Raw genomic sequence first — 16,219 nt, 5'->3', positions numbered from 1 at the left:
CTCCAAATGCAGATATTACACACACGCTCACATGTAGAAACAAAACCAAACCTGCAAATGAATTAGCTATTTCTCCCTGGCTGAAAGGAGCAGATTAGTTTTGTGATCAGTATTTTTAAGCACTTGGGAAATACTCAGATACCATGGTCACAGCATTCATGTAAATAAATAAGTGGGTGGGGTGGATGGAAGAAAGGAAGCAAAACAGAGAAAGAAGGGGGAAGGGAAGCAAAGACGGGAAAATGTGCTGAAATGCTACACCCCTAACAGTCTTCATGATGCATCAGGTATAACAACAAATTCCCTTCAACAAACATACCCAAATAACTGTTCATTTGGGGAACACTTAAGAAATTTAAGCAAAGAGGATATTAATAGTGGGAGTAAATAAAATATAGTTCAGTCAATCTGACAATCAGATGAGCAGGTATCAGTTGAAGAATTTAAGTTCTTATGACCATGAAACATTAAAGGTTTTGAAATCCCATAAAGGTGAAACTCAAATAAAATAGAAAGGGGTGGGAATGGGACAAATAAAAAAACCCTCTTTCACAACAAATATATCTGAAGGGAAATTCAGGCCCCTCAAGGACTCAAGTATTTCTGAATTTATTAGAACTACTTTCTTTTCTGGTTGTTTTCTCTCTAATTGTGCTCGTGGTGTTCAAAAGCTCAGTCTATCATTTCCGCAAATTAATGAAATTGCACTATAGCTGTAGGTTCTGATCAAGGCTGACGTGCAAATAGATCTGTGGGTCAAGATACAAATGGATCTTGTAAAAGAAAAGAACAGGGAATGTCTGTGGTTTGGATCCTGTTTCTTTTGCAGCTGAACAGTTTTTATCCTTTCCTGCCTTACAGTTTTAGGTAGGCTCACTATTATATTGCATGTAGCAAAAATAGTCTCTCTATTCACAAAGCTGATTTCTGAAGTATTTTCTCAACTAAAGCTAATGAGACCTTTGCTTCAATGTATGTTCAAGTAGAGATTTTCAAAGGATACCTGCTAGTTTTCTTTTTGAAAAACTTCCCTTTGGTTTGAAGCCTGTCCAAGGTACAGTTTTAGCGTAATACTATCATGACCTAAAAGTATTTTTTGGAGATCCTTTCCTGTAGTGTCAGGGTGTTGTCTTTTCAAGTTTTGATAGTAGGTTTGGTCAGACATAAGCTCAAGGCATCTTTTTTGCCAGTTCTGGACCATCAGTGAACAGCGAGTTCTGGTCCCGTTCTCACTTATCCTAAGTTAACTTGGCAGGAAGAATATCAACATCATGTAAAGATGAGAGGATTTTTAATTTGCTTTGGACCCTCTGGAAAATGATATAATTGCAGAAGTGTAAGCAAAGTAGATATTTGGCTATTAACATGGTAGTAATTTGCCACTCTAGGCACAATTTATTCCTACTTTGCATCTGAATCCAACTCTGACCTAACTCAAACAGAGGTTTCAAAGGTTTACTTGCAAACAGTTACATGCATCTTTAATGGCCTTTCCTCTCATGTTCAGTCACTTTCTTTCCACACATTTTAACTCTGAAAGCTTTTGACTGTGTCTTCATTATTTATGACATTGTTGTGTCTTTTCTTGTGAAATTAAAAACTTCTTGCCATAAAAAGCTAGCTAATAATATGGCACACAAATCTTCCTTTCACAACATTTCATTCTATATATGCCAAAAATAAATAAATGACCAAACTAAGGCTCCTGACCATGTTTGGCATCTCACCAGCTTAAAGCACAGAAAGGTTGAAATTACCTAAATACAGAAGCTGAAAGAGTTTGCAGTTTATTGTGTTATCAGCACCACACTGTCTGAAAAAAACCAAAATACCCCAATAACACACATTGCCTCACTGCTCCAATTAAAGGTACTTCATTGCAGCTACAGGGGAAAGACTAAATGAAAATAAAGTATGAAGAGGTCTCTGAACTTACGTCCCATCAACTGGTCATATAATTTAAAAAATATCATTACCTCTGCCAATATAAAACACACAGAACAATGTCTTTCACTCACAGTATCAAGGTTGGCTGCACATTGCAATATTTGCAGTACCCTAAGTACATAAGGTGTTAATCTTCCTGGGCTGTGCTCAAAAATTATTTAACATTCAGGCTATTATTTAGCATACAGCTGGTTAGCAGTTTTCCCCTAAAATGTTGGCTTCGATCCCACATTTTTTTGTTCTGGCACATACCTGGAGCTGTAAAGGGCTGAGTCCAGAAGCAGCAGCAGCTGCCATTGTTGATGGAATGAACTGCACAGGGTAGTTATCACCTGTCGGGAGAACAATGCGTGCAGGTTCAGACAATGAGCAGAGAATAGCAGCAGACAAGTGCAAACATGGACCGAGGTTTGCCTGTGCTCCACAGCCCTCCTCTAAGCCTAAACATCTGCAAAAACAAAAGGCTTCGCTGGGCACGGACTTGCCACGCTCCCTCGGAACTTTTTTGTTAGCAGATAGCTGGTAGGCAAACTGGCAAAACGTACATGTGATACTCATGATTTTCATTTTCAAAAGCAAATGTTTAAATCAAGCATGTAAGCTTGGGCACGAAATGGGCCTTAATGCCAGAGACACACAGACAAGATATCCCGGGAAACCCCGGTGGTTCCCAGAGGAAAAAAATTGTTGTCATCACATGTTTCTTAAAACAGGAGAAATTTCTTGTAACTCGAGAAATTTCAGCCCTGTTTAATACAGGGTGATTTCGTTTCAGTATTGAGTGGCTCTTTCCTGAGAAAGCTACCTAGTTGGCTCAACACAGGTTGAGGCGGTTTCTTGTTTTGCTTTGAGGTTCTCTGTCTTGGGACAACTCCTTTAAGGTAACCATAGAGAAATACAAAATTAAATCACTTTTACAAATAGCTTGCAATATAATTTTAACTTTCTCTTAGATCTGGGACCCTACTGAAGTTGATAGATTAGGTAGTTTTTCAGTTACATGATGATTCAGGCACTAAAATTTCTCCGTTGTGTTCGCTGGAAACTGAAAATATGTGCCCTCTCCATTGAGGGGACAACAAATGCTCCAGAAAATAAGAGATACTGTTGATCCAAAATAAGCATTGCACCATTATATCTTATAGCATCAATGGGTTTTCACACTTCCAAGTCACCACAACAATGCATCACACAGTGCCATTGGGACTCTTAGTCAATGTAAAGAATGAAAGAAGGCTGAAATAATTTAGCAGTGTAATCTGTAATGTAAAAATTAATACAGTGACAAATAAACTACACAGTAACTATAATTTAATGGAATATCTCTTTGGCTCAAGATACTTATTCAAAGTCAATATTATTTACTATCTGTAGGCTACATTTTAACAGGCTGCTCCTCTGCACATTTTTGAGATTTACAATAATCAGTCTGTTTGACATGAACTTTTCCATGCTGAAAGCAGAATGGAGCAATGAAGGAAAACATAGAAATCCAGAATAATATAATCGGGACATTCCAAGAGCTAGATTTTTTTTTTGTCAATCCACTCAAATCAATAGTGATAGCTGAAGTCTTTGCAGTCACTGGGTTCCTCAGAACTCTTCCATTTTACCACCTGAAGTGCTATCGTATTCAACTCTGTTTAAATGTTCTATTGTTTCACTTTTTTAATAAATAGTACATGTCTAATCCACAAGGTCTCTTTGCATCATATCCGTAATACCTCATCAGACCATTGAGCACAGTATGCGCTTGTACACAGTCCAGCAACAATTGGATTCTGATTGCATATGGAGCTCTGCTACAATGCATTCACTAACACTATATTGTACTGGTGTCCTATGGAGTAATGTTCAAAATATCTCCTCTTATTTTCCCCCTTCCGTGAGGCTGATTTTAGTTTGCAACGATGTTGTTTTTTTCTTCTTTAAAAAAAGGCAAGAAAAACCCCCTAGATCCTTTTTAAAGTACTAAAGCTGTCTCTCTATGGTTAAATAATTCTGCTTATCTCTTTGATATTTATATGAAATTATCTGAATAAATAAGATCCTAATCTAAGTTAAATAATGTTTCTTTCAGAAATATCTTACAAGGTTTTACAAAAAAAATCACAAAGATGTTGAATTAATGATGCTTTAAATGGGGGGGAAATAACCATCCAAGTTATCAGCATGGACTGCCTTGCAGAACATTTCGGAGGCATTCTTTCTTTAAATATCATGAATTATTCATTCTTCTTCCACACAGCAATCTCTTCTTTCTCCCTCCCCCTCCACATACACTTTTTAAGTTCAATACCAGTTGCTTTATTTGTACTAAAACATTTTCCATGTCAAACATATTTTTAAAAAAATCAAACTCTAAAAGAATTCCCTGTGGCACTCCTTTTTCACAGCTGTCATGCTCCTATGGTTTGAAATAGCCAGATATTTTATACGCACACACGCACATACACACACACAGAGTTTTTGGCTTTGCAGTTAATTTAATAGTATCTCTACCACACCCTGTAGTGTTCTCTTGCTCACTTGCTGGCTACAGTTCTTTCTTTTGTTACGGGAAAAATAATTTTACAGTTATGCCATTCGTTGGTTACTAAAACATAATACTGTTCCTTTTCCCCCTCATTTTAACGTGGTAAATTATAGCTAAGTCCTGGTGGGCTAGCAGTAACTTTGTGCTGAGAACAAAAATTAATACTCTTTCAGCTCTGGAGTACCTTGCTGACACCATGCAGTAGAAGCAGAGCAAAGGTACTTTTTTCTCCCTTGAGGAAACTAAGCATGCAGGGAATGGGCTGGGTTTAATTTTTAATTACAGAAGGTACATATTTCCCCCTCTCATCTTCTCAGTGGAAGAATGGATCAAGAAGCTTCTCAGTAGCTGTCTTGGCAAGAAATCAGTCAATGTATTGTAGCAATTTTTTTCAAATTTGTTTCTCAATTTGGAATGCTTGCGTGAGGATCCATTCTTTCACATTTGTACAAAAGGCAGTGGAACATGTTCAAACAGGACTGCTTTAGGTATCGGTGTGTGCTGGCCTTTGATAACCAGGAGTGAGAAGAATGCCGGAAGAAGAAATTCTGTCATGTTTTGCAAACTGATCTCTTCAATCTCCTTGCTGCACTGATTGTCTATTTACATTTGGCTGCTGTTGTTTGTATATAAGTTGGTGTTTACAAGCCATGGAAAAGTATGCCAGACTTCTGTTTCAATTGTCAGGTTGAACAACATTTCCAAATGAATAAAAGCAGCCAGCAAGTGTACCATACTGTTCTACATAGAAATAATGTAAATGTTTCTTTTTGTCTTGGATGAAGCAATGAAATTTAGTGGACCTTATTTATAGGATGTATGGACTTACCTTCCAGATCAAAGCTTTGTGAGCTGTGAGGAAAGAAGGATGCTGGTCTCTTATGAGACTCAGGGTAGGGGGAAGGTGTTGCCTTATTACCCATCTTTCCTAAAACACAATTGTAAGACACAAGCTGACTCTCCTCATCTGACTTACAAAGCTTTCGGTTTGATGATGGTTTCCCCATTTTGGGATTGTAACTTAAAATCTGTCTCTTCACTTGTGGATCTCAAACTGCCACTTGCACACTCTCCATGTGCACTCACGATATAACAGGAAACAGAGTTGGAAGAGATGAAAGAGATCACAAATTCCGGGGCCTTACCCTCCCAAACATAATGAACAGGCTGCGGAAAGCATACCTCTCCTCAGGGTGTTGTCTGGATACAGCAAGGCTACAGATGCCCACTCCCATAATATTCCAACACAGGACATCCATTTTGTTTGTGCAGAGGTATCAGGATTGAGGAAGATGTTAAATAGAGGTAACTGGCTAAGGCAATACTATTGAGCATCTCCCCTGTCCGCTGACACTACCTCAGTTCTTCCTTTGTTTTGAGCAGGGTTTGCCACGTCACTGCCTTACTGCTATCTTCATGTCACAGCAAAATCAGTTGCCCAACAATTGTCTGCCTGCAGGTAAAGAGCTTCAGTGCAATAACCCAGTTGAAAATATTCAGCTGCCTACTGCCACTTCCAGCTCTTACCTCAACATTTAGGAGTGAGGCACATATGGATGGCTACTACAAATCCTGAGGTTATATATTCCTTGTTCCAACTAGTAAAACCCAAGAGGGAACACATAACAGACTTTAACTCAGTCCTGGGGAATTTCTGTTAGAAACAAGTCCCATGCAGCACTTGTGTCTTGCAAAGGTACACGGCCAACTCAGTGCACAGTTGATTTGATGTGCACTTTCTGTTCTCACTTGCCAGGAGGAACAGCAGCCTACTGAAAACAGAGTACAGTGCTATGTAAAATTTAAACCAACTTACAGCGTTAGGAAAAAGTTCTGAAAGGCCTGTTCCAAATGGAAACTGCAATGATGGATATCAGTGAAGTCCAGCAGATCTAAGATGATGTTAGTTATGTGGATTAGCTACTGTAATCAAGGAGTTTAATTAGTTTGATGGCAAATATCTCACAGCATTGAAATGCTCTGAGGTTCAGCCAGATGACAATAAGCCTGATGGTTTTGTTTGTCATGCTTTACCTAATTTTACTTTCATTGATTTCAAAGGAGTTACTGCTGATTTACTCCAGTGTGAGTAGGAACAGAACCAGGCCGAAACGTTGCCTCCGTTTCTCATTAATTTTGCCACCAGCCTAGGAAAGCACTTTCCATGTTCACATTTCATTGTACTGCCAGCATAGCAAAATCTCTTATAAATTATGTTTGTGTATAAAGCAGAATGACCTAGGTAGGCAGAGAGGAGTTGTTTCTTAGCCATTCTACTCATGGTCTTTATATACTTTATGTATGAAATTTGAAGAAATGCTTTGAAAATACACTGCAGTATATCACTCTACAAACTTTTAAATAGAGGTTTACAAACTCTGTACCTCAATGTCTCTATTTTCAATAATATTTTTCAGAGATACTTTCTGCATCTGGTTAAGAACTGATATAATACAAAATACTTGCGGAAGACTATCAAGCAAAAGTGATCATTCATTTCCAAGTCATGTGGACCACCATTCTGCAGCCAGCATAGAGAGCAGCCCTCCCACTCTGCTCAGAGCAAACAGTAGCTCTGTTTGAGCTCTGCTCCAGGTATGGTCTGGCTCCTGCCCAGCGCTACATTATGTCTTTAGTCCATCACCATCCTACTTCCCCATTCCCTGTTAGCCACAAAACCTGAAGGAAGTAGCACTTTAGGCACTGCAAGATGGAGAAGGGAACCGTCTTCCTCCTTATCCCACTCACTGTCTTCTCCTCTTGACCCAGGGCACTAATGGGGACACACTAATCACAGTCAAGGATGCTCCAGCCCACTAACTTTTCCTGGATGCATGTGGTTGGTTAAGTGAAGGGAAATTTGCACTGGGAGAGGAGGTATAATGGTACTTATGTTACCAACCAGTTCCAAGTAGTTAGTGGTCACAGTCAGAAAGCCAGCGCAGTTACTTTGCTATACTTGGAATGCAAAATAATTATATTAACTGTGTAGCATCTCTGGGCAAGTATTAGCTTCCTAACAGCTGCCACACTCAGCTTCCCACTGGAATAAGTGGCAACCCCCACAACCAGGTACTCTACAAGGCTCGTCAAGCGCCTGCAGGTCAATAGTCACGACAGTCATTTGAGATGCACAGCGCCCTAAAGTTTTAATTAATCCGGTATACAGTATAAATACTGAAATATGTATAAAAAATTAATTAGGTGGTCTATGCAGCTCTGATTTCTCAATTAGTACTTACCATGCCGGAAAATTATATTACATGACTTTGAGATACATAAGGAAGCATGAGACTTCGGGGATTTTTTTCCTAATGTAATTATTACTTGTCATCAGCACTTGCTAACTTTGGCCTGTTTCACCTCCTAGAGCTCCAAAATATGGTGGCTGGGGGGGGAGGATTACAGCCACCTCATGTTGTAGATCCTGCCAGGCAGTAGAAAACCCTGTCCTGTCAGGATTTAATACAAATCATAGCTGTATATCAGCAATTTCTTGAGTTTTCACAATAACTTTCTGAGCTCAGGAGTTTAGGATCAACTGAGGCATGTGCTGGAAGGGCCTCAAAACCTCACGTATTCTCCTGTCTTCTATAGGTCTTTTCATTGAGGGTATGACCTAGTGTAGTTTGTTATAGGAATACCATTTTCTTACTTCAAGGCATAGAGTTTATGTGCAGATTTGCAACAGTATTCAGTAACTGCTATCTTGGCATTGAATTAAACAGACATGAAATTGGTTCCCACTTAGCCCGTGAAGATACACCTGCATGGACCCGTGCACATAATCATACCCTCGCTTGTGCACCAAGGCACTTCTCGTCTTGGCTGCACTGTCACACTAACTCTGATACGTCTCTTCCAAGTCAGAGTTGGCTTATATCTAGCCTGTTTTGTGGGCAACGCAAACAGTGGACTGCGCACACAAAATTTGGCATTCCCTAAATAACACAGTCCGCTTCAAAAGTACTCAGTTCCCTTAGCTCCTTTTATTGAAATCCCTCTCGCTGTATTTTCTGAAAGTCAAGGAAAACTGGCGGTGTCAAAACTCAGTCTTGCCTACCTCCAACTACTGTAAAATGAAATAGAAACTAAACAGGCAACCGAAAAGAAAATGGTAAGTATCTGAAGGGTTAATCCATCTCTATCTTTCCTCAGAAGTATGAGCAAGTCTAAACTGACAGTTCGAGAGGTGAAAGTTTCATTTCTCACAAAAGTAGAAGAGTACAGGTAGTAGCAGTCAAGTTCATAAATATTCCTCAGAAATGACTTTGAAGAACCCTCTCTATGAAAGAGTGTAGCTTAATCTCCAGTTTCATTAATTCCTTAACTACTGTGCTGAGAATGCCAAAAATAGGAATTAATCAATACCGAGTGTAGTTACGGTGGTTTTTTTATCATGATGTCTCTCCAACAGAAACTACTAACCTGCCCAGCTACCTTTGCCACACACACTGTAGAATTTAATAAATATATTAAAAAAGTAAATATTCTCATTTCTTGCAAGCCACCGGGTATAATCATTGTGACTTCTGGTCTTTACTACCATCAGCTGGATATAAACCACAAACACACTAGCAAAGAGCTTAGCTGTGTTCTGGGATATGTAGGCCTTGATTTCTGCCTGCATTTCATTCTTTTAATATTTTTTATGGATCTCTCTTTCCAGCAAGTGAAAAAATACCCCAAAGCTGTATCACCTTCTGCTATGAGGTCAATAGGATCACAGGTAAAGCAGTGTAAGCTCAATGTGTTGGGATAGGTACTGTAAGGAACACTTTAGGATAAGTGCAGAAATCTGTTCTTGTGCAGGAAATCATGCTGGTACTCTTCTTCCTGAGTCATTGTTGTACCAAGTAGCCTATAGAGCCAAAATCAACACAACGTGCTCTGACATACCATCTTCCAGGGGAAAGCACAACCAACGGCTTAATCATTAATAGTCACTATTCAGAAAGCATTTCAGATTAAAATGGGAAAAGCAAGGAAACAAATGCACATGCTTTCTCTTGTCTGTGAGAAGAAAAGTATTAGTCAGGGTTTCGTAGACAATTTTCACAACTGGTGACTCTTACATCTTTGGAGAGAAAATATTCTTCTATTTGGTCCCCAGCTGTTGTGAGGTGGTGATGGGAGTGAATAACCATCATCTTGTGCCATTTAGAGCCAGATGCCTTTCAGACCTCCATTAACTGGTTCCTGCATACAGTGCGCCAGTTTGGCAAACTGGAAGAGAACTTTGGGATTTTTAAACCTGAAGATAATAACCGAACAAAGGTTCTGTGTTTAGAGAGGAATGTCTCTGGACTAAAGAGACAGAAGGGAGTGGGACGAACAGAAATACTTGATTAAATCCTGCTTGGCCTCATTTCATCTAATATTAAGTAAACTTGCCAGAAAATATTTTAGGCTCAACCTGGCTTTTGATTAGTATGCAGTTTGCATCATCTATTGTGAGGCTTTACTTTGGATTTGACCCTGTTCCTGCTGCAGTCAACAGCAAAAACACCACCAACATCAGTGGGAACAGGATCAATGCTTTACTTTGTACATTTTGTATTTAATGTCAAAAAAAGAAACTGGTATTTATGTTTTGTAATTATTAGTTATCAGGTTAATATGCTAAGGACAGCTTAACAGAGAATACTATTAATGAGCAAATAAGGTTGCTGCTTCTGGACTGAGGTCACTTACAAAGAATGTATAAATGAAAATAAGGTTGACTTTTATTTACTTAACTATCTTCCTACATTGAATTCCTTTGGCAACGTGTCTTTAAACATTTAAAGGCCTGTTTACAAGGAGGCTCTGAAAGTAGCTTCAAACCATTATATCCCTAATTGAATTCCCCAGGAGTCCTGTAAACTCAGAGGAAAAAAGAAAGAAATCATAACATTTGCTAAATCATCTCAAAACATATTTCACTGCAAGGTTATGTGACCTGTTACAAGTCTGAATCTTGACTTGGATTGAACTACTGAAACCTTTTATTACTCAGATTGAAATCAAACAAAAAGTTGCCCATTTGAAGCCTGCTAATTAGATTATACTTCCTCTGACTTTTATCACTAATTAAGAGTAAGAATTTTGGCACAAAAGACAAGTATACTGAAGATAACGGAATTGGTTAAAGATACATAGCTTTTGTATAATGACATGGGGCAGACAAGATGCAAATTACTAGGTGAGTGGGCCAATATATTTAAAGCAAATTTGTAGGAAATAAAGGTAAAAAAAAAATCATTATATTCAATAACCAATATTCCATCCACTCCCTTCAAACCAGAAGGTTTTTTTTCAAGTGGAGTTGCAAAACTCCACATTATTTCCAACCAGCTATGCCTGTTGTGTAACATCATCTATATGAGACAGATCATACAACAAGCTACAGTTAATATCTTTAAATGTTAAATAGCTTCACAATCCTGTCATCTTACCTGGCTTGTAAGTTATTCCTGGGGGGAAGAGGAATCCCTGCTGGGCTGCAGCAGCCGCTGCCAGTGTCCGCTGGTCGTGTGGAAAAATTGGGATCATAAGCGGAGGCATGTGACCCTGAACCTGCTAAACAGAAGAGAGTTTCTGATCAGAAATAGCACAAATTTGTCTTGACAGGTATTTCTCCAGTACTGATAGTGTTCTTGTGTTCACACAGTCCCACAGAACATTCGCCTTAATGTAATCTCTGCCAAATTCACATTATCACATCAAAGCCCTCACTAACATTGTTTTCCCTCAGTGTCAAAGGTGTAACAGTCTCAGTGAACTGCACGTTTTCCTACTTCTTCCTCGTTCTCTTTTTTTTTTTTAAAAAAAATAATATTCCTTGTCCTGACACAAGGTAAAAAGGTACAAAATCCTAACATACCATAGGTTTTTTAAAAGAAGAGTACATTTCTATTAATTTTTCACAAGTTTTCTCATCTTTGGTCACAGACAGCAGAATGACAAGCATTTTAGAAATAACCTAACACTGCAGTAGCTACTTTGATGTTCAAATTTTACTGTCCTTCGGGTAATTTTAATTCTGAGATCCTACAACATTGTACTGTTCATATATAGACCAACAACTCAGGTATGTTATTTCAAAATATCGCAACAGTATTAAATAGTCTTCTAGTCAACACCCCAGCTCTTAAGATTTAAGGCTCCAACATCTTGGCTCCCAATTAAACTAACATCCTTTGCCATACACACCTCGCTATAACATATAAATTGCTTGTCTGTCTAAGCAGTTTTATAGCTTTATGCACTATCATGTAGCTTGGTAATTATGGAGCTGTATTCAGAGACCATTTCAGAATAAAACCTACTATAGCAAATTTAATTTGACCTTAATAAATGTATCAAAAAGGACAAGCATGCAAAAGCAAAAAATTCTTCACGTTATACCAGCATTTGTATTCAACATATAGAAAATGGAAGATGTGATAGAATTGTGTCTGTTAAATCCACATGTTAATTTCCTAGTTCCTTAATTTATGCTACATGTGTTTCAGCAACAGCGGCTAGGATCACAAAGAGCTTTTATCCATCACTCCTTAACCCCAGAAGTACCCAAGGGTTTGACTATGATTGTTCTGATTAGTAGTTAAGCAAAGATATAATGGTTTGTATATCAAAGCTAGTAAATTTAGGAAGAAATTGGGGTTTTAGGCAGAAAAAAATTTTGCCCTCATCCTACCGTAAATCGGTGGCATTAAATACTATTAAAAAGTTAAAGTACACTTCAAGCAATTTTTTTTCATTTAATTCCTAAAAAACTTTTTTGGTCAAATCCCATATGTTGACCTATGACATTGTTTAAATAGTGCCAAATTTTCTTGTCATATCCCCATTACTTTCACAGCCATTGACGCAGTGCAGAAATGCTACTGTGTGTGTCTATGAGGGTTAATTTACCAACAACTCTTCTCTTGGGAAAGCCCTAAGATGTAGGTTAATAAAGGTCAAGCAAAAAAATAAACACTTTACAGTATTTTTTTGAATCCATTTCTCAGGAAAATCAACTTATAATAAAAAGGTCTTTGTGCAATTACTGCTATGGCACTGGGGCGTGAAAAAAACTAGCTTTGGGCAGCTATTTCTCTCATTTTAGCTGAGGTAAGCCTGGCTGTGTGTTTTAGGATATGAGTTAAACTTGGTTAGATTGGAGTTGTTCCCCATGTGCCTAGCACAGACATTTACCCCTGATAAAATGGTGCTTGTTTTGCTGTGTGGTGTTCCTTTACACTGCCTCTACAAGAGTACAGCAAATGAAAACTGCAGGATTTGTCTGAGAGAAACAGGACATACTGGAAGAAATTCAACACAACACAACTTAGGATCATTTTCAGTCGTTCCCAGCTACACTTTAATCAAATGGATGCCAGGCTTAAGAAATATCCCTTTCAATCACCACACACAGAAAGTATTTCCACGGGCTTGCAAATGTACAAGACATCAACACAGTCTCACAAGATGCAGAAGAGATCAGAGTTAGTACTGAGGTTAGAGCAGTGGTGCGTACATACCCATAGCAATACTTCACACTGTAGTGTCATAAAGGTGGTTTGAAACATATAACCACCGAATCCTACAATGGTTATTTCTCAGTGCAGTCCTGTAGAGTTGGATCCACTCCACCATATCCAAAATGTTTTTTTACAACTCAAATAAAAGCAATTCTGTAAGTGTGGAGAATTACCATCGCATGTTCTAGCTATCTGCTGTTCTTCCTTGAAATACTACTCTGAATGTTGGATCAGGTCCTCAGCCTACATAAATCAATGTAACTTTGGCTAAAGGTGGCTTACATTTAGAGTATACCTTTGATATTTAAAGTATACCTTTGAGTTTACACTTAAGAGAGTTACACAGACTGAAAAAAGCCCACACTGAATGGCAACCATTCCCTCCCATGGGTCTTCCCTCTGGCATATATTAAATGCTATTCCTAGTTAAATGCTAGTTTCATCCAGAATTATATACATAGGTGTTGATTTTCAGCACAGGTCAACTGAAAAACACAAATTAGCATTAAAAAGGAAGAGAATGTACAAGTATGACCAATCACTAAATTATTAAAAATGTAAAATGAATGCCAAAAAACAGTAGACACCTAATTTTTGATTTTTTTTTTTCTGAGGGTTTTATTATTATCATTATTGTTATTAATTATTTTGATTTTACTGAGGGGGGAGAAATTGGGAGGAGGGGTGAACTGGTGTACTTCATAAAATCGGCTACATGCCCATAAATTTTAGTTGCTGAGATGTTCCTCAGGTCTTTCTGAAAACCAAGACTGTAGCAGGTGCCCAAGAAACACTCCAACTCTGTCTCTTCCCATTCGTAAAAATAGCATATTGTTGGATCGGCACTTTCCCCTTTTGTCTCCTCTGTGCTAAGTTGTTGATGATGCCATTTTTTGCCATCTGCCCCAGAGCTTCATTAAAGATACATGAATGGACTAACTGGGCTGCTATCTTGTGAGGAACAGGTGCTATTGTTTGTCCCCAAAGACTTGCACTAAAGATCTCACTCAGAATACTTGAGAAAGAGCATCTGCAGCAGTCAGTCAGAGAGTAACTTGGCAGAGCCCGTACTATGGGCTAATATGCAAACAGTGACACTCAGGGGGACTCATTTTCTCTTTCATGAACATTATTTATTTTTTTTTGTGACGGGTAGTAAATGTTTGGTTTTGAACAATTCTGCCAGTCTATATCTTCAACTGAACTGCACAAACCCTGGAGGAAACCTGAGTACATTCTTTCCAAAATTCAGTTCTGCAATCTTGAGTAAAATCATCTCTTATATAAAGCTACCTCATAAAATTAAGCTTTGTTTCTATACAACAAGCTCAGGTTTAGCTGTGTTAAACTTGAGAAGCCACCAAGATTAGGGAACTCTGAAAAGGTAGTGTACCATTCCTTTAATATCCCATCATAACTCTGATGGCCCTTGGGAACTGATTACAGCACTTCCTTGCCTGAGATCTAAGTCAGGAAACAACTTTAGAGCAAATCAGCCCTGATTAGTTCAAGAAGCAACTTCCAATTTGATTCTCCCTGAAATAATAAAAGCTAGTGGCCTCTTTGATAAGCTGGGCAAATTTGCAGTGCTTTGTACCAGAGTCATGTGAATGCCAGTCTCAGAAGCTGGGAGGACGATCCTCCGTGTTGAAAAGTCATTGATGGTTAGTGCTGTGCACGAAAATTGGAAGCCAATGTGATATGTCATACAAAAATAATGCCTTGAATGAAAATGATCTGCCTCTTTTGGATAAGGAACACAGCACATTTAGTGAGACTAAGAAAGAGGAAGGGTTCTGTCTTTAAAATCCAAAGCTGCCTCTGCAACAACTAACACTGCAGCTAGAGAAGTAAAGGCATTCAGAGAAAAGGATGGCAGCAGTGCAAGCAAAAATGCAGCTCACACATTTCTGCTTAGCTGAAAGGATCACAGGTTTCAAGAGAAGTAAATCTGACCCTATAATGGTGGCTGGATTCCTTGCAAACTTCTCAAGATCAAACTTGACACTTGCCTCTCTGTGACACAGTTTACTTCAGTAAAGAGGAGAATTAAATGCCATCTTTTAAAACACAATCTTTATAATGTTTTACCCCTTGCTTAAAGCTTTTTTTTATTATTACAACCAGCACTAGTTTAAAAGTGTGACACCTAAATATGTTCTAATTGTCTAGAATAATCCAACATCACTATTTAAAACCATTGCCCCCACTTCTTCCACCAATAAAATCTGTTCTCAACTTGTAGAAATCTTGAGCTTTGTATCGAATCTAACAGATAACTCCAATGCATGTTAGCTGAGAAACCAATCTTTGAATTTACTGAATTGACTTTTTTTCTTCTTTAGTATAGGATGTACAATACCTTTTGTTCTTATGATGTTGCAGCCTCTGTGAGAACCTAATTCATTCATAGGCAGGTTTAAACTTTCGAGAGTTTAAACTTGAATTTCTATCTAATATTTTTTAACTTCTTGAATAATTGGTATAGCCAGACTACTTTAACACACCTATGCAATCATTAAGCTTTTAATTTCTATAGTAAATGTGTTTGAAATTTTCAACTCTCTCATTTAGAAACTCCAGTGTAGTAGAAGAGCTTCCGAGGTAATGGCAGTCTATCAAGTAAGAATGTGCATTTTCAGAATGCTCAAAATACGTGCTTATATGATAGAACATAATGGCTATAACTGATAGTTGAACAGGTTACACTTCACATTGACTCATTTAAAAAATCTTCATAGCACTGAAAGTGGTGTTTGTGCCTTGCAGTACTACTAGTGCAAGTGTTTAAATACCCTGCATAATATATATACTTACCTCATCTGCATTTTAAACAGTCTGTATATAATACATGGCGCTATTATTTTTATACTTTTGTAATTTTATTGGAATTTTATTTATTTCAATAACTAGTATTGGATTTTGTTGTTGTAAAAGAAAGAGAAGAATTTTTGTTAATTTGAATTTTATTCTGATTAGGTCATTTTGGTAACTGCAAGAAAGCAATTACCATGATGTATAAAGAAGTAGGGACTTCTGTGAAAACTCATATGTGTGAAAGTCAGTGGGATCACTTTAATGCTTAAAAGCAGCTACGTGCTAAGATTTTTGCAAGTTTGGGCCCAAATCTCCCCCCCAACTCTGCCAATATTGTAATGAACTCATGCCATGATTGAGCCCTTTTCTGGTGCCAAAAATGATCTATTTAGAAAAACTACAGAAGAAT

The 16,219-nt window shown here is 38.0% G+C and overlaps 1 protein-coding gene across 3 annotated transcripts in view; it reads right to left on the bottom strand.

Moving 5' to 3' along the window:
• SOX6 (SRY-box transcription factor 6) overlaps positions 1 to 16,219 on the bottom strand; it is a 248,981-nt gene that overhangs the window by 91,616 nt on the left and 141,146 nt on the right. Inside the window, exons 7-9 of one of the 3 annotated variants that reach the window (XM_086472314.1) lie at positions 10,921 to 11,044; positions 5,313 to 5,411; positions 2,200 to 2,279 (exon numbers count right to left, since the gene is read on the bottom strand). In XM_086472314.1, coding sequence (XP_086328440.1) covers positions 2,200 to 2,279; positions 5,313 to 5,411; positions 10,921 to 11,044 — 303 coding nt within the window. The remainder of the gene's footprint in view (positions 1 to 2,199; positions 2,280 to 5,312; positions 5,412 to 10,920; positions 11,045 to 16,219) is intronic. The other 2 variants (XM_086472315.1, XM_086472316.1) reach the window with 2 other exon arrangements.

This window comes from Leptosomus discolor, chromosome 12 (assembly GCF_034619465.1).
Source record: "Leptosomus discolor isolate bLepDis1 chromosome 12, bLepDis1.hap2, whole genome shotgun sequence".
In the NCBI taxonomy this organism is placed as follows: domain Eukaryota; kingdom Metazoa; phylum Chordata; class Aves; order Leptosomiformes; family Leptosomidae; genus Leptosomus; species Leptosomus discolor.
The sequence above is the reverse complement of the archived record's forward strand: the minus strand, read 5'-3'. Positions and strand labels throughout refer to the sequence as shown.